The 19,638-nt window shown below is 37.0% G+C and overlaps 1 protein-coding gene across 1 annotated transcript in view; it reads left to right on the plus strand.

Annotated features, from left to right (window-relative positions):
- The first annotated feature begins 4,615 nt into the window (after positions 1 to 4,615).
- Positions 4,616 to 19,638, plus strand: part of LOC119535491 (thyroid receptor-interacting protein 11-like) — an 80,672-nt gene continuing 65,649 nt past the window's right edge. The window contains exon 1 of the mRNA XM_037837812.1: positions 4,616 to 4,706. Coding sequence (XP_037693740.1) covers positions 4,616 to 4,706 — 91 coding nt within the window. The remainder of the gene's footprint in view (positions 4,707 to 19,638) is intronic.

A 19,638-nucleotide genomic window follows, 5' to 3' on the forward strand; every position in this document is an offset into this window, starting at 1 on the left:
ATGAAAGGCTCATGCCCAGGCACCTGGGGAAGGACACAACCCCAAACACTGTAAAAAATCCTGAACATTCACAGAGATACAATGCTGGTTACATAAATAATAATGACAGACCAACTTACAAATTATTTCTTGTTGGTAGCACTGAATAGAGGAAATCAATACAAAAATTCCTTTAAAAATCTGAGGGAAATTTTTGTTTTAATATTGATTCAAACAATCAAGCAAGTATGAAGATAAATACATACATTTTACTGATGCAGATTCTGAAGATGATTATTTTTCCATGCATCTTTTATATATTGGTTTGATGTTCCACTAAAATTAGAAGGAAATATAAGAAAACATTAATCCATGAGATGTATGAACTAGGATATAGAAACTTAAAAAAATCAGAAGTACTTTTTGACTCTGACACTTATCCTGTTTTTCTATTGGTAGGTTTGGAAAGCAGAGGTTTACATTATTATCCCTTGGTTTAATCACATTATAGGCTCTGTAATGATATTTACTACTGACACAATCATAATACTTTATATACTCTTTTATAAAGTTAAAAATTGTAATCAACCTATAGAAAAAAATTCTTCATTTAATAAGACAATATATTTTAAATAAAGGTAATGTCAAAATAATAGTTTAACTTATAAAATGTATAGTTAGCAGAAGGAAACAAAAGTGGGAAGAAGTTTTAATGCCTTCTTTTATAGTACAAATTTAAATAATAACATTGAAAATGCTGGTCACTCAAGAAATAAAAATTTAGATATATTATTTAAACTTATGATAACTGTACCATAGAGATGAAAAATAGCACTTAAACAAAAAATATATAAGGATTTGTATTTTATCAGGAAAAGGAAATTGTGGTTGAATTAAAAATATTTCTTTAACATATTGCTTTATTAATTATAAAATATTCTAAAACTCTGATTAAGAAAATAAATTCTTTCAGGAGTAAAATTATGTTATAGAGCTCTGCAAGTTATATTTAATATAATATCCATTAATACTAGGCCAATTTTGATTGGTCTTCCCCACAGATATGAACATCATGGAAAAGAGATGAATAGCTTCTTTTTATGAATTTATTTCTATTAGAAAGCAGGAAAAATTGACTCAATCCACAATATTTTAGTCTATGGAGAAACATTTTTGCTTAGCCAGTACATGACATGATCAGATAGTTCAATTGTGTATCCCAAATGTTAGCTAAGTTCACCGTGTTCTTTGCAGTTTAAATCAAATTGGCTCCATTCCTCAATTCCTCTGGGGCTTATTTGTTTCATGGTCATTCCTTTCAACCAACCTCTTAATCTCAGAACTTAATCTCACATTCGGCTGTCAGTTCTCTACTTTATTATGCAGAAAAATTTAGCTCTTCTCTTTGTACTTGTGTTGTGTCTACCTTTGTATATCAAAAGATTCTTTAAGGCTTCTGCTGAAACAAAAGCTCTGTGGGCCCCAGGTTTCACTTTTTACCACCAAAAATATATGTCAGCAGCTTTGAAATGTAAAGCTTTTATTCTCTGCCCTCACCCATAATCTCTGTAAATAGAAGGAAACATCACAGGTTGACAGTAAGTTTCAAATGAATGAAATTATGCCACACTCTGCATTCCCCTCACCCAACCTCTTAGAACAAAAAGGAGCAACAGCTAGTTTTTCTTTTGTTTAAATATATTTTTGCCTATTGCACTTACCATCAATCAATTCACGAGTAATGCTTACTAGCATGAAGGGACTGCATTTGGACTTGTTTCCTGGTTCAGCAATAACGAGTTTAATTCTGAATAAGGGTGAGGGGCTATGGGATGGTCAGTAAGATTAGAGAATACAGAGTGAGGAGCACTTGGCCAGAATCTACCATTTCTCATCAGAAAGGCATCTGCTTAATTACACATAAGGCCAATTCTGTTCATTGTGTCAGAAGATGTGTGAATATCGGTGATCCTGTGTTGGCTATTTTGCCTTCTTAGCAAGGGGTTCATTACTTTTGGATCTTCCAGTAACAGGAGTTGCAGTTTTATTTATTCACTCCAGGAGGGCTGAGGATTGTTCCAATTAACCATGTTCATTCTAGGCTTAATAAATGACTGGGCACTTTAGGAGAATTGATGAGGCAAGCTCACCCGGTGTCTACCTGCATGGCTTCCAGCTCTTCCTAAGGGAAAGGAAAGCATTTGAGTTGTAAAATCTAAGGGAAAGGCTCTTCTGAAGTCAGCATTGTCTCAGTCGCATGGACCTCCATCCCAATCTCTTGTGAACATTTACCTGGGTCTGAGGTACAGAGGCTTTGAGAGAAATTTCTGGAAATTTTTCACAAAAATCAGTGTGAGAGGTTATTGGACAAGGAAGCACCGTGTGTGGCCACTGGAACAAAGTGTGATGCTGAAATCAGGGAATGGAATTTCCTCCGCTTGTCCAGCAAATGTGCAGTAGTTTTATTGCATGGATGTCCCTGCATGGCAGTGGCAGCGCATGGGTAGCTCAGCAAGGTGCAGTCATGTGGAAAAGAACACTGCTTCAGGAAGCCAAGATTTCAGCACCAACAATTTTTACAGGAACCAACCAAGCTCTGGGAGCCCATTTCAGAAGAGAAGGCAAGACATCCCAATAGTGGAGGTTGCAGCAGACATGTCCCTTCAGGAGAAAATAGGAAAGAAACGGCCAGCCCAGCTGAAAAAAACAGGAAGATGCTCATTAGGCCATGGGATCATGTCACATGTTAGAAACACCCTAAAATTTCCTGCGAAGTCTGTGTTGATGGAGGTTGACAATGAGGTTGTGGTGATCCCACAAAAACAGTTAAGGAAAATGCCCAAGGAATTCTATTTTCTTATATTCAGTCTGAGTTTGTTTCCCTAATCCCAGGCTGGTACAGCTAGCATCAGTATTTCTATGATATTTATTTATTCATTTTTATTGTTAGGTCTCCCACAGCAATAGTACTTTGAGGCAACATCTATCTTCCATGTTCTTTCTCGCTTTAGCACTTGAGCAAAATACTTGTCATAAAGTCATCATCCAAAATGTTTGTTTTTAATTGAATTCATAAATGGGCCAACTACTTCAGAATGAATCTGGTTACACATGTCTTCTTACATATAAATACCTTGCTCAAAACTCACCAGTAGTTTTTATTTGAGAACAGAAGAATATCCAGTATCTCAGGGTAGTTTTCAAGCCCTCAATTTCTTGCCATATTTATCTCCTTAGGCACTTGCCAAGCCTGCTCTTGCCAAAATTGTCTTTACAGTGTTTCAAATCCATTCTTTTGGTCCAACTGAAGTCCCATAAAATAAGGCTCCCTCTTTTTCCTCTTGATCAGTTTAGATTACATTTATTACTGAAAACTCTGCTCAAAGCCTACCCCTCCAATAAAGTGCCCTTGTCACTTTATTATTAATTGAATCTTTTATTATTAATTGAAACTTTCTTTGAACTCCATATCTGTAAGTCTCTCCAATTAAACCTCGTACCTTTGCATATACTCTTCTCTGTGCCTTGATTTCTCTTTCTTCATCTCTCAGCAAGGCTAAATTTGCACCCATACATTCTTCTCTGGAATATTTTTGTCCTCCTTTCCCTCTGTGGTGATTAAGTTTGTGTGTCAACTTGACCAGGTGTTAGTGCCTAGTTATTTGGTCAAGCAAGGACTGGCATGATTGTTACTGTAATGATATTTTGTGGACTTCAATCATCAGTAAGTTGATTGCATCTATGGCTGATTGCATCCACAATCAACTGAGGAGATTGCCATCAACCATGAGAAAAGTCTGATCCAAACAGTTGAAAGCTTTAAAAGGAGAAGTGATTATTTCAGCAATCAGAAGAGAGTTTCTATCTCTACTTCAACCAGCCAGCTTCTCCTGGGGAATCCACCGAAAACCCTCATCAGACTTCCCAGCTTGTGGGCTGCCCTACTGAATTTGAAATTGACCATCCCCACAGTTGCATAAGACAATTCTTATAAAAATTTCATAATGTTTCTGTTTCCCAATAGAACCCGGACAAATATACCCTTCTTCAGTAAAACCAATCACTCTCCCTTTTGTACTCCCATATCACTGAGAACAAATCTCTACAGTGACACCTGAATTGTATTACCTGCTATGTGTCAATTTCTGTTCTCAGCTTGTGAGCATTTTAGTGGCAAGAATCTTGTGTAGCCCCAATCTTCATCCAGAGAATCCAGTATGTCTGCCTCATATTTGCCGTGATAGTTCCACCTACATGGTGGAACAGGAAAAAAAAAAAAATGTTGTTTGATTCTAGATAGGGGGAAAACTTTGAAGACAAATTATAGTTAGGTCATCATGGTGACTGTATGATGAATATTTAGAGAGATCCAAGTATTGTTATAAATATTGTGGAAGATGCACAGATGTGTAAGACATGGTCTTTCTCTTTATGTGCTTAAAATATAATGAATATGGAAGATATAGTACTAAGATCATAATGGGATACGTGGCTACAATTATGTGCAATGAAGCATTATGAAGGAGAGGATGGAGAGTAAGGCTGCATTTATTTTTAATTGAGTTATAAATTTATCTATTTTTGTATGTGATGAGTCAGGGAGGCCTTAAACAGGAGGTTAATAGTGAGCTCCACCATGTCAAACGGTCGGGATACTGAGAGTGATGGAGTAGACAGAGGACATGGCATAACCGAAGGCATGGAGAGTGGAAATTGCAGTGTGTCAGGTAAAATAAATGAATAAATAAATAAATAAATAACATATATGTTTATGAAGGCATGGTAGGATGTGGTACCTAAATTCATGTGGCAAATTAAGGAGTTCTCCATTTATTGATAGGAATATTACAAAAGGATTTAGAAAGGGAGGGTGGCAGGATATAGAGATGATCTGTTATGTAGGTGAGTTTGTACTGGCCTGATCTCTATCTGCACTCAAATTTCTTATCTTCTTTATCTCTATCTGCACCAGAGAACTGGAATCATTTTGTGCTCCTTAGAGGACATGTAGAAGCAGTGATGATGCAATGAAAGAATGCAGTACTACTGAGGGATGCTTTGTGTTCCGACTGTGATACCATAGCTTTCAAAATGAAGGAAACGATGATTATTTTGTTGATTATCTTGGAGTCTGTTTGGGCGTCCACTGTGAGTGACTGCTGACAGACAGAGTTACAGAGCAAGGGGTAACTCACAAAGATAAAAGCCAGCAGTCCAAATGCTAGGGGGCTCCAGGTGAGAATGGGCTGCAGAATATCTCAGCTAAATGGAGCAAAGCTGGTTCTTCTCTTTAGTATCTTTTTGTTTTTAGTTGCTCACACTTCAGGTTTCTGTTGGCTTGTTTGTTTTTAAGGCCCATCTGAGCTGCTTTATCCTACTGTTAGTTTATCTTGTCTCCCCCTTCATGGCTCTATTGCAAGTTCCAGATCTCCTCCCGTAATCAATGACAATTTTTCATGAGCCCCCAATCATTCCTCTGCCCTAGGCCTTGGTGACTAAGGAGACAAGTACTATGTCTTTGGTCTCTATTCATAGGAATTACTGAAATTATATGGAAGAAAAATACTGGGAATATAAATGAGTTTCACCCTCAAGAACAAAGGAATGGTAATAGTATAGAGTCTTTCATTTTAAAAAAATCATCTTAATTTCTATACCAGGGATAATTATGCTGAAAGCTTTATATTTTTTTAAACCTGTAGCATCCTCCTATTATTCATTTTGGTATACTCCAACTATTTTTTCCTGTAAAATATTTGAGATAAAATGGTCCAAAATAAAGTAGAGCACTCAAACTGATCCAACTCAACAATTGTGTCTTTAAGTTCTAGCTCAATGCCAGGTACACCCCAGTACTATGTAGCACCCATACTAAATGCTTGATGAGAGACCAATCCCAGAGGATCACTCAGGAATTATCCAAACTGAAATTCTATTCTATTAAAACCCTTCTTTTCCAAGAATGCAATGATTCCAATAATACAAGTGTCAGGCCTCACAGAAAAAAGAAGGAAGGAAGGGAGGGAGGGAGGGAGGGAAGGAAGGACTGAGTAAGGAGGAAAGAAGGAAGGAAGAGGAAACAAGGAAAGGAAAGGGTAGGGAAAAAGGGAAGAGAAAATAAAGGAAAAGAAAATGAGAAGAATATAGCAATTCTCCTACTCCAGATAGATAAACAGTATAAGTTACATCTAGGATTAGGAATGAGAATTTGACTCAGGATACCATTTGTAGGTTAACTGACTGATATTTGAAGTAGAGCAGTCATTCTTCTGAGATGTTGATCAATCTTACCTTCATAGAGAACTAATCATTTACTTACACTAAGTGTCTGTGAATAGAAGATGGGGACAGAGTGTTTAGAATGGAAACCTCTTTATAGAAGAGGAAATGGACTCAGCCATAAAAATAAAGTAACAGGGGGCATTGAAGTAAGTATCATTTCTATATATAAATGCAAAAACTGCTCTTTATGCCCACTATTTGTCCCCAGTGGCACAGCTAAATTGTGGTCTTCCCTTTTGTGCATCTATGACAACAGATCCATTATTATACCCATTCTACAAATGGCAAAACAGAAATCAAAGTTAAATGCATCACATGAAGTTATCCTGCAGCTAAGTTCAAATATCATGATGTGCAGAGATTTCAGTCTCAACTGCTACTTTACATGACAACCCAAGCTGTGCCTTTGCTACTTTCTCTCCACTTCTCTCAGACAAGAAAGGTTAGGTAAGTCTAGTTCTGTGTATGGGAGACCATGTGACAACACAAGAACACCGTCTTCTTACCCAAGTCTCAGCCACCAGCTCAACCTCAGAAGATTCAACAGGGCTCTTCTAAGGTCTTGGTTTCCTGTGTTTCTACTTATTTTATCTTAACAAAAGCTACAAGGCAACTGTCTCCCTTATATGACTCACTTCTGTTGCCTTCCTCTCTTTCTTAATCCCAATTTCTCACAAAGAATCAAAGAGATTAAATGGCTTTCCTAAGGTTTACTTTTTGTAGGGTGCATACAAAGTTTTAACACTTGGTATGTTTTGATTTGTTTCTAAATGTCTATAGACCTTACAATGAAGTACAGAAATAATGTTTACTATATAAGTGTGTAGGAAAGGATTAACTCAGTTGGTTCCGTGTGCTCAAACCATGCACATTCCAAAGAAAGGACTGTCCCTTGTTCAGCTCCTGGGAGATAACTTTCAAACTCTTGGAATATCCTCTCTAATAAGAGTATTTTTGTATACCAGGGGTTTTAGGCCATGCCAGATAGTTTATACTAACAATAAACTTTATGTTGTATACCTGTTTTTGTTCACCTGGGGCCCTGGGGCATGTTTTATCAGCTCACATCTGGGGTAAGGGATGAAAACTGAGTAAAGTCAGTCACCTGGGTGCTCCATGATTACCTGACTGACCTCCAGTAAAGATTCTGACACCAAGGCTCAGGTGAGCTTCTCTGGTTGGCAACAATTTGCCTGTGTTTTCACACATCGATGTTGGAAGAATTGAAGTGTCCTCTGTGCGATCCCACTGGGAGAAGACAATGGAAGCCGAACCTAGCTTCTCCTGGTTCTGCCCCATGTGCCTTTTTCCTTTGCTGACTTTGATCTATATCCTTTCACTCTAATAAGCTGAACCATTAGAATAATAGCTGTGAGTTCTTCTAGGGATTCACCAAACCCAAGTATGGTCTTGGGACCCACTTCAATGTGAGCCCTCTTCAGCCCATGCTCATACAGTCTGATGTGCTCCATCTAGGAGAAGAGCTGGCAGCCCATCTGCCATCCAGTCCCAGCAGCCTCTTTGAGGAAACCCACTGCATGCCTGCTTGAATCTGTTCTTGAAAATTTCCAGTGCTCTGGAACTGCCTCAACTTCCTCTCAAATATTATAGAATTCATTACATTTTATACAATCTGACTACTTGATTAAATTATTCCTGGGAAGGTGTTAATTTCAAAAGATGAGCTCCTGAGAAGGTGTGACTTAACTGGAAGAGTGTTCTTGGAGATATTTTTGTACTGGGTCATGAATTTATATTAAGTCTGAGTATATAAAAACCTATCCTTTTTTTTTTGGATACTTTGGGGAGAAGAGTGGTAAAGGTACTGACTACAAGGTTTTGAGATTTCAACAAAATATTGTCATTGTTTTCTTGTGTGGTTAATGACAATTATAAAGATTCATTTTATTTTCTAGTGGTTATTGTGACTTGAGAAAGGGTGGATTTAAAAATTCATAGAAAGATACAACATGAAGATGGCCTGGGGAGGTAATTATCATGATTTACTGAAGGCTACTAAAGAAGACAGTGAGAACTTTTAAACTAGATCCTAGAGCTTGGATGAGCAGTGGGTAATGGAGCAAATGAAGGTAAAGTCATGAATAATGAGATGTGAGCTGCCTGCTGAATGGACTTCTGGAACCACTCCCGAGCACACCTCCAGGCACTCTAGGAACATACAGGCCTGGGTACAAATATTTTTTACTTTGCTTTTTACATAAGTGCACACACACACACACACACACAGATGATATTCAGTTCTCAATTCACCTGTCCAGAAAACATCACCTTGGTCCATAAAACAATGCCATCCAGCAACTTTCATTCCATTAGTTTGCCATGGTCATTTCTATTGTTTAAACATATTACACCTGACACTTCTCTTATTACAGTGCTTTGGGGGAATCTGGTTGTAAAGTACTTGCTTTTTCACCATGGTAAATTTCCTTTCTATTTAGGAAAAAAAAAAAATAGCACCTGAAAATATTTTCACAGGACCCAGTCCTTTTCTTCTAAAATTAGATACATATGAAACATATTTCCTCTCATCATAGTAAAGAGAAAAAGATGATTCTTCCATGTAAATCCATGAGAAGTTACCAGATCCATCATTATTCTGAAAAATCAAAAGAGTAACAATTGGGGAATGAATCTATAATCCTTTAAATATGCAGAAGTTAAGCAGAGGGTATAGTAAATTTATTTTTCTAGGTGCCCAGTATTAAATATTGGCATATCATTGAAAACTGAGATGTTCTGAAATCAGCTTTTGGTTTATAGCAACAAGGCATGCATACATTAATAGATGATTAAATGAATGATTTTTCAGACAAGAAAAACTCAGGGAGACATGTAGACTTGAGGGCTAGTTTGTGGAGAGATAATAGTTGGGTATAGTCGTGATGATTGCTTTCCAAATATTTTGTTGTAAAGAAGAAAGAGATGCAAAGAGAGTACTATGAGTCAAAGGAAAAAGGAGCTAGATATGGTGATCAGTAAAGGAAATTCAAAGCAATATATAATGCTTAGAGGAATAAGACATTTCAAGAATCCAAAGTTAGAGTTCTAAAAGTGAAATACAGGGGTGTTAAAGTCAGTGAAGTCAGGGTAAAATCATTTGATTTGTGATCACTGGAATTCACAATGTAGTATTTTTAAGAACTCAAGGACTATCTTGGCCAATTGACCCTTTTTGAAAGGCTGGGTTAACACAATTAATATCTTAGAAAATTGAAATCTGTGAAAACTCTATCAAAAGAGAGCTCAGTATATTACTAAACTCCTGGTTATATTAAGGGCTTAGCTAAAATAATAAAATTTCCATATCTAGATAGAAAACATGCTGAAATAGAAATAAATTCAATGAATGTGGCTTATGCTGATGTATTTTTTCATTTATTGGGTTATTAAAAATATTTAATAACATTTTGGAGGAAGAAACTGAAAAATTTTAGTCATAATATTATGTACTTTCACATACTGAATTGGGAATATAAGTGATTTTCCTGATCGTAAATGTAGTTGACAAATAATTCAACATGAGGTATGTTTTAATCCAAGTTAAAATGAAATCTGTAAGAGTTTAGACATCAGGTGGATCACTCACTGATTGCTAGTTATTCTGCAAAAATGGAAATAAATAGAAGATGTGAGAAAGTGTTATAGATGTATAAATATTGAGTAGTTCTTCTAAGGAGACAAAATATAGAACATTTCACGGAGACTGTAGCATGTGAAATGCGTCTTAAAGGAAATGTTTTCCCCATGGTGTTGGTGGAGCTACTCTGTTGAATATAAATATTTTCTCATTAGGGGACATATTTTTTTTCTTAAACCCCAAATTAAGAGAAATTTTCTGCCAAGTTTTCGGAACATTTTAGTGATGGTTAACACAATATTTGTTAAATCAGAACATCTTCAAAACCCTATTTAATTGAAAAGGACAATTCACACTTAATCAATAGTGAAAACGCCATGGATTCAGTAACTCAAACTAAGAAGAAGATTGGGGAACACTAGAGGAAAGAACATTTAGAAGAGTTCCTATTCACAGGAAGTCTTCGCGAGCTATTAAAGTATCAGTCAATGCCAAGAAGTCTTTACTGTACTGACCTGCAGGTCATTTTATTATCTGTTTCCAAGAGCTGTAATACTAGATGGTACTATTTGCTGAAAGGTATAAGAGAGCGAATCACATTGTAGGGAATAAAGAGGCAAGATTTTGCACTGAAATAAACACCAGTGATCTTCTTCATAAACATCATCCAAAGGCACATGGAAAGTTTAATGTTACTACCAAAAAGTGTTAAGTTCAGTCAGATGCAGAATCTTAAATGGGTCTTAAAGGATAAAATATAAGTTCAAGTCTGCTGTAATTGCAACTATGGCAAATGTGACTCCTGGGCAATTTATCACTGCAGGGTCAGATGTCCTTAGCTCACGTATCCAACACATATATTTCCTGGGTAAAGTTAAAAAAAAAAAAGCTCTATGATTGATTATTGTGTCATAATCAGGATTTGGGAGGGAAAGGGACATCTTAAAGTATAGGGGAAAATGGTGGCTGGCATCTGGATATCAAGAATGTGGGATTCAAGAGAGGTAAAGTCCCATGGCGTGTTTCAAGGATATAAACAAAAACAGGCAGAAACTGACTAGTTGCCACGTTGGATGCTTGAGGAATCGTATTTATTCTCCCCTATGTCCTGGGAAAGGGGCTTCTGTGACAAGGAAAGTAGTACAAAGCACTAATGAAGAAATGTCTCCATATAAAGAGCAAGAATATTTTGTCCCTGTAGACACCCCTCCGAATCCCTCCTTACCCCACCAGCTGGAGGCTTTTCCTTCTGCCCAGGTGGTAGCAAGTCCAGGATGCTTCCTTCCGCCTCGAGACCAGCAGTTCACTGACCTGACACTCTTTCCTTTCTTGTCGGCTAACCAGGAACAGCTACAGCCCATTTGAACTGTGTTCTGATCACCCCTATTCACCCTTTTGGGAAAAGAGGGATTCCTGGCCCTAAATCCTATGAGACGGCCAAACACACACCACACCTGACCCTGGACAGATGAGGTTCCCCCTCATCTGTCCAGACATTTATTTGTCCCATATGCTCAAAACCTGGGGGAAGAGGACCCCACGCAGGGCCCTGTGGAGCTGTGCTTGGGGCAGAGTCATCCAGGAGACTCTTAGGGGTCTTGGATGAAGGCTTTGGCTTTCAGAGGAAAATTCTGGTCCACTGCATTTTAAACTTCTTTTGGGGCATCAAAGGAAATGTGGACAATTTTCTTTGACTTTTTAAATGAGAGATACTTTATTCCTTTATAGATTACTTAAATTATGGTTGAAAGTTGGAGTACACATTCTTTTCTTAATGATGTTAACATTTCCAAACTTAAAGGTTGAATGATGATTATCAAATTAAAATTAACAGAGGTAATCAAGAATATATTAAAACAGGATTAACACCTCAAATAATATGAAGAAATATTGTTTGCTGCAAATATTAGAAAAACAACCCAAAAAGAAAAAATAAAAAATCTAAGATAAAGCGCAAACATGTCATCATTGGAAGGAATCCAAATGGATTATTTCAATTAGAGGATCAAAAAAGACTTTCAGAATGTTTCAGATTACGAAATCCAACTCTGTGCTGAACAACACAAGGAAACCTATCAAAAGAGCCTCAGAAATGTGATAAAAGAGAAAAAGTGATTCCAAATAAACAGTCATGCCACAGGGGAAGCACAATAAAGTATGTAATAAAGTATGTATATGTGTATGTATGTATGTTTGTATATATGTATCATTTGAGATAGAAATCAAATGATAAAATATAACAAAGTTTCAACTGTTATTGAAGAGTAAATCCAATTAATTTGTCTCTCAATTTATCTATATGTTTTAAAAAATTAGAAAATAAGGAATAAATGACAGAAATAAAACAGTAGTAGAAACTTTAATATGCCTTTGTTGATCTATGAAAAACCAGTTGAAAAATTTATTAGGAATACCAATAAATATATGTATACATACATGTATGCATGTGTGTGAGTATGTATGTGTGTGTGTGTGTGCGCGTATATATATATATAAAACACGTTACATCCCTTGTCATAACTCAAATTTTTGTGTCTGCTGCCTGCGCATCCATCTCCTTTGGCTAAGACACTTGCTGCAACTGAACTTCAGTCTAATTAATAAGCATTTTCCAGCCCTGGGGAATAACCCCCTACCCCCCAGAGCTCAAACCCACACCTGCAACCACCACCTACACCACCCGCACACCTCAAGTACCCACACCCAATCCCAAAGGATAAGCTAACCGTCCCAGCACGCATGGATCCCCAGTTCCTGTCCCTTTCTGCATGTGTTTGCCTTAAACTAACTGAGCCTTCTCTCCCTTGGGAAATCTACTAACCTCCACCCCTGGACCACAGTGAAGGCACAAGTCCCTGAGTTTTCCTGCCCTACTTGTGTGCTCCCTGCCTGCTGGTTGAGCCACCCCATCCAGTCAAGCTCCCTGTGGACCCTCCTGGCCCTCCTCTCTCTCTGGTATCTGTGAGTAACAAAGGATCTTTGCTCAGGCGTTATGGCCTAGGTTTCCCATTGTGTCACACCTGACTTCCACCCGGGCCCAAATTTAAAATCCAAATTAACTAACTTGAAACATCCCATATATAGATATACTTCATTTAATGCTTTCATGGCTTAGAAAGCCTTAAATAAATTATTTTTAAAAATCAGAAAAAAATAAGGTCTCCAACATTTTCTAAAATTTGTCACTTTATTGAAACATATGTTTTGGCACCTGTGTTCCAGATACTCTTTTACACACTACGGATATAGTCTAAAAGAAGACGAAGTGTCTGCTTCCCTGGAGTTTATTTTCTAGTGAAATTCAGATGATTCAAAATCAAACACATATGAGCTAGATCATATCATAGAGTAATTACTATGCAGAAATTAAAATACACTATTATGACAAAAATTGACTAAGTGGGGAATGAGGAGGCCTGAATTATGCCAGGTGATGAGAGGTGGCCTCCTCGAGGAGTTGGCATTTGAGTTGAGATCTGAAGGCCAGGTGAGAGCAAACTGTGCAAAGAAATGGGGCAGCATTTCCAGCCAGGGGAACTGCAAGTTGATCAGCCTTCATCCAAGAATGAGCTTGGGACATTCGTGAACAGAAAGAAGGTGAATCTGGTGCAAAGTGAGTGAGGGGCAGTGTGCCAGTTTGGATGTATTATGTCCCCCAAAATGCCCTTATCTTTGACACAATTTTGTGGGGGCAGATGCATTAGTGTTGATTAGGTTGGAAACTTCTGAGTGTTTTCTTGGAGCTGTGACCCTCCCAGCAGTGAGTGACACCTTTGATTAGGGTGTGACCTCTGATTGAATGTTTCCCTGGAAATGTGGCCCTGCCCATTTAGGGTGGATCCTGATTAGTTCACTGGACTCCTGTAAAAAGATCTCACTAACAGAGGAACTTCAGAGTGACTGAGAGTGATATTTTGGAAGAGCTGCAGCTGAGAGACACATTTTGAAGACAGCCGTTGGAAGCTGACACTGACATTTTGGAGAATGCCGTTTTGAAACCAGAACTCCAGAACAGACTCCAGCCACATGCCTTCCCAGCTAACAGAGGTTTTCCAGATGCCAATGGCCATCCTCCAGTGAAGATACTCTATTGAAGCCTTACCTTGGACATTTTATGGGTTTAAGACTCTAACTGTGTAACCAAATAAACCCCCTTTACAAAAGCCAAACCATTTTTGGTGCTTTACATAGCAGCGGTATTAGCAAACTAGAACAGGGAGGGTGAGAGGAATTGAGGCATTCAAATTAGACAGTAAATGGTTTGTCATTTATACCAAATGCAATGAAGGGGAAGAATGACATAATCCCCTTTCTAATTTAAAATCACACAGGCTACTGTGTAAACTGATGGCAAGGAAACAAGAATAAAAATGTACATACAAGTTAAAACACTATTCAGTAACACAGACGGAATGTAATTCTGGTTGGAGCATGGAGGTATAAGTGTACAAAGAGAGAAATGGGCAGGATAGGGGTACATACATATTTGAAAGGACTGTGTGATATGAAATTTTTTTAAAAAATGCATTCAGAACTTTTCTGAGCAGCAGAGTTTTGTGTTTAAGTATTTTCATAATTGTAAAGTCAAAATTACAACACATAAAATAAGTAGACTTAGAAGAAAAAAATGAGGCAAATCTAAGAAAAGTAGGAAAAAGGGTTTATGAAAATACCCCCTTACTGGTCTTCCGTGTGTCTAGAATTTCAAAAGGAAAGCAGGTTTCTTGAGTTTAAGTTTTTGGCACTAGGAAAATATCCTTGGAAAGGCCAGTACACTCAACTAATTCAGAGCATTAAAAGAATTCTAGTACAAAATGGCATCTGACTAGCAGTGTCTGATAAAGCCTCTTCCAATTCCTAAATAAAACAAGCAATACAAGAGAAAATTTTAGAAAATAAAACACTAAAAAAATAAGCTTGGCAGCCATCCAAATAGCAGAATACTGGCTCTATCTTCACCATAAGGCAGATGGGAATGAGTGGAAAAATAGCTTCCCAGTTCTGCCCCTGATACGGCTGGGCTTCACCTTGTAAAACCAAGGCCAAAACACAGAATAACAATTTTTCTATCCCTGAGACACTGATGTAAGAGTTCTGCATTCCTACCACATTCTCCAGCCTCCCCATTCACTATAATTTTATACAAGGATGCCCACAGCCCCAAACAACTGAGCGGAAATTAGCAGAATTAAAGAAAAACAATAAATCTAAGGAAGAAAGATGAAAATAAAAAACCTTAATGAACTGAATGAAACTTACCTTCATATATCTTAATGGTGGTTCTTTTCTGTTTGTTTAATTGAAGTAATCTAGCAGATCATAAATGTATGAAATCATAAAAATGGGCTTTTAAAGAAATGCAAGCATCCTTCACCCTACCTCTGCCATTTGACCCCACACAGTTTTGCTCCGTAGAAGCAGCCTTTCTTTTTCACATTTCGCTGGACTCCATACCTGTGAATGTGGAGTCTGAATGTCAAATGGATCAAACAATGATCACGAGTGGGTGGGATGGTGTCCCTAGAGGATTGGAAAGCCCCTGCTTCTGCCTGAAATGACAGGCTACTCAACTCCAGCCAGTTTCTGTCATGTCCAAATGTGGGACCAGATTTCCCACAGACTCCAGTGATATAAGGCAAGCAAAAAAAAAAAAAAAACATATTTTTTCTTTGAAATGATGGGAACAATTCAATTTTTATATAAGCCAAACAAGTCATCAACCTCTATGACCTCTATTCTGTGACAATTATGAAAATAACACACACCCATACAGAAAGCTCCAACATCCCCACTCCAGATACCCAGATCCATCAGCTTTTAACATTTTGCCACTTTTACTAATCATTCTACCTATCCATCCATGTATCTGTGTTTCATCTATTTATCTGTTTTCTAAACATTTGAGAGTAGGTTGAGTACACCATGCTTCTTGAGCACTTAATACCTCTATATTTCCTAATAATAACAAGGATATTCACTTATGTAACCACCTTAAATACAGTTATCAAGTTCAAGAAATTTAATACTGGTATAAAGCTTACAATTTAAATTCCAATTTTTTCATATGTCCCCATATGAAATTGTGTAGTGCATTTATATTGAGATAGTAGAAGATTTAGCACACAAAAAAGGTTCCATTTTCTTTCCACATGCAGTTATATTCTCTGCTCTTCAGTTGGTCCCTTTGACAAAGTCACAATGTTCAGATGGATTTTGCCTCATTTTAAAAGTAAGGCAACTCAGCTTGGTGGGTGAACTCACTACCCTCCCTGCTACGTGGGACCTGACACCCAGGGGTTTAAATCTCCCTGATAACACAGGATATGATTCCCGGGGATGAATCTGGACCCAGCACTGTGGGATTGAGAACATGTTCTTGAACAAAAAGGGGATGCAAAAGGAAACAAAATACAGTTTCAGTGGCAGAGATTCCAAATTGAGTCAAAAGGTCACTCTGTTGGGCATCCCTGTGCACTATATGGATAATGCTTTTTAGGTTTTAATGCATTGGAATAGCTAGAAGTAAGTACCTGAAACTATCAAACTGCAACCCAGTAGCCTTTAGTCTTGAAGATGATTGTTTAACAATGCAGTTTACAAGGGGTGACAGTGTGATTGTGAAAGCCTTGTGGACCACACTCCCTTTATCCAGTGTAGGGATGGATGAGTAGAAATATGGGGACAAAAAACTAAATGAAAAATAGGGTGGGAGGGGAGGGATGATTTGGGTGTTCTTTTTTACTTTTATTTTTTTATTCTTATTTTCACTTTTTCTGATACAAGGAAAACATTCAAAAAATAAATTCGGGTGATGAATGCACAACTATATGATGGTACTGTGAATAATTGACTGTATGCCTTGGATAACTGTATGCTATGTGAATGTATCTCAATAAAATTGAATAAAAAAATGAGAGAGAGAGAGAGAAAGAGAGAGAGAGAGAGACACTAATGAGACCATAACAACTAAAGACAATGCATGACACTGGACTGGATCTAATCACAGAGGAGAAAAAGCCCCAAAGGATATTATGGGGACATATGAAAAAATTGGAATTTAAATTGTAAGCTTTATACCAATATTAATTTTCCCAAACTTGATAACTTTATTTAAGGTGGTTACATAAGTGAATATCCTTGTTCTTATTAGGAAACATAGAGGTATTAAGTGCTCAAGAAGCATGGTGTATTCAACCTACTTTCAAATGTTTAGAAAATAGATAAATAGATGAAAGACAGATACATGGATGGATAGGTAGAATGATTGGTAAATGTGGCAAAATGTTAAAAGCTGATGGATCTGGGTATCTGGAGTGGGGATATTGGAGGTCTCTTTATGGGTATGTATTATTTTCATAATTGTCATGAACATTTGAAATTATTTCAAAATAAAAGTTTGAAATCACACGTGTGCACACACACACACACACACACATACACTCAAGCCAGGAGGATTAAAGGCTTTCACACTGTGGGTCAGATTGTGCTGCTTCAGCCTTGTTGTCAGAGGGAAAGCTGCCTCCAGGTAATTGGTTTATTCTTAAGAGAATCCAGAGAAAAATAAATGCATTGCATAAAGAATAATAAAGATAAACATGACCATGTATTTCTACCCAAAATCCATGTAAGAGAGAAGACACTGGAACAACATCTTCAATGTGCTGTAAGAAAGAGCAAACAAACCCAAAATTCTTACCCAGCTAGAATTCTATACCTAGTAAAAATAGCTTTCAAAAAAAAGTGAAGGTGGAATAAAGATTTCTTTAGACTCATATGCTCAAAGAATTCATTACCAGCAGACATGTGTTACCAAGAAACATTAAAGCAATTTCTTTAGGCATAAGGAAGATGATAACAGACATTAATATAAATGAACATAGAAGAATTAAGAACTCTGGAAATTTTAACTAATTTTAACTTCTTGTTTTAAATAAGAAGAAAAAGGATTTGTTCTTCTTCTTTAATCTGTTCAAAAAGATAATGGATTTATTACAGCAAAACTATCAACAATAAAGACAAAAACAATGTATTGTAGATCATTTAATATGTAAAGAATTAAACAGAATAATATCAAAAATACCAGGAAGGAAAACAATGGAAATTTACTCTTATAAGGTTTTTATACTGTACATGGTGTAGCATAATATATCTGGAGGGTAGACTATAATAAAGTAAACATGTATTTTATAAACCCTAACACACCCAATCAAGTAACAAAACAAGGAGATATAATTTTCAAAAAAGAAAAGAACAGAAAATGCAGGTATAAAAGGTATCGATTCCAGTGAGTTGTTGAAATGGCATGGATATGGAAAAATACAATCAATGCAAATTAAAGTCTTCAGCTAACAGTAACATTGTAATACACTTCCATGAAATGTAACAAAGGCAATATGCAAAAGCTAAATGTCAATAAGGGGGGATATAAGGAAGGATTATGAGATACATGGTGGTGGTGTTTTTACTCCTTTTTATTTTATTTTATTTTATTTTATTTTATTTTATTTTATCTTTTATTCTTTTTTTTTTCTCGTTAGCTTCCTTCTTTGCAGAAAAAATTGTAATGTCCTCATATAGACTATGATGGTGAATGCACAACTATGTGATTACACCAGGAACCATTGATTGCTTACTTAAGATGGATTGTATGGTGTGTGAATAAAATTGTTTAAAAAAATAAACAAAAAGATACAAGTGCTGGAGAAAAGGTGGAGACAGAGATGTACCTATTCTTTTTTGGTGGGGAAATAGAATGGTGCAGCCCATCTGGAGGGTAGTATGGTGGTTGCACAGGAAGATAACTTTGGGGTTGCCATATGGTCCTGCAACCCTGTTATTGGGTATATACTTGGAAGTACTGAAAGCAGGGCCATGAATGGACATTTGCACACTGATGTTTATGGTGGCAGTATTCATGATATTCAATGGATGGAGGTGGCTTAAGGGTATACTGACTGATGAACAGAAGGGTGAACTGTGATGTATACATACAATGGAATATTGAGTGGCTGAAAGAAGGAATGAAGTTGTGAAGCATGCAACTAGGTGAATGAAGCCTGAGGACATTATGTTGAGTGCAATAAGCCAGCAATGAAAAGACAAATATTATAACACCTCACTAATATGGACTAAGAGTAATGTGCAAACTCTGAGAATTGAATCTGAGAGCACAGGTTATCAGGGGAAGGATTATTGTAAAGGTTTCTAGATTGTAAGCTCTTTTAGCAGTCACATCTATTCCTGAATTGTTAAGGGTATTTCTAAATTCTGAGATGCTGACCTGTTTGTGTATAACCTGGTTGGTCACTGGAACTTCAGGTATCTGTGTGACACCTGAGACTCAGAGCTAGAGCTCTGAAGCTATGAAAGTCAGCATTACCCCATACAGAAACTGTTAAAAAAGCTAAAAAAGAGATAGACTTCACTTAGAGATATGGATGAAGTGGATCTGATTAGGACTGAGGAAATCAGACTGAAGGGTAAAGGACGACACTGACTATTTCAAAATGTCAATTTCTGTGTGAGACCAAAGTAAAAGAAGTTTTTTTGGTGCAAAAATTTTATATTTTCTGTAGCAACTATCTAATTTAACTTTAATCATCAGTTTACTCAAATACCATAATTACATGGAACTTTGAATAGGAGGTGAGATCTGGTTGGTTTTTACAGGTTAGCATGAAACCCTGATACATCCGAGTAATTTGGGCAGAGAATAAAAAGTATTCACAAAGTCCCCTTGAGGGACTGGGGTAAAATTGGAAACATTAAACTTCCCCACC

The sequence above is a fragment of the Choloepus didactylus genome, chromosome 5, assembly GCF_015220235.1.
Source record: "Choloepus didactylus isolate mChoDid1 chromosome 5, mChoDid1.pri, whole genome shotgun sequence".
Taxonomy (NCBI): domain Eukaryota; kingdom Metazoa; phylum Chordata; class Mammalia; order Pilosa; family Megalonychidae; genus Choloepus; species Choloepus didactylus.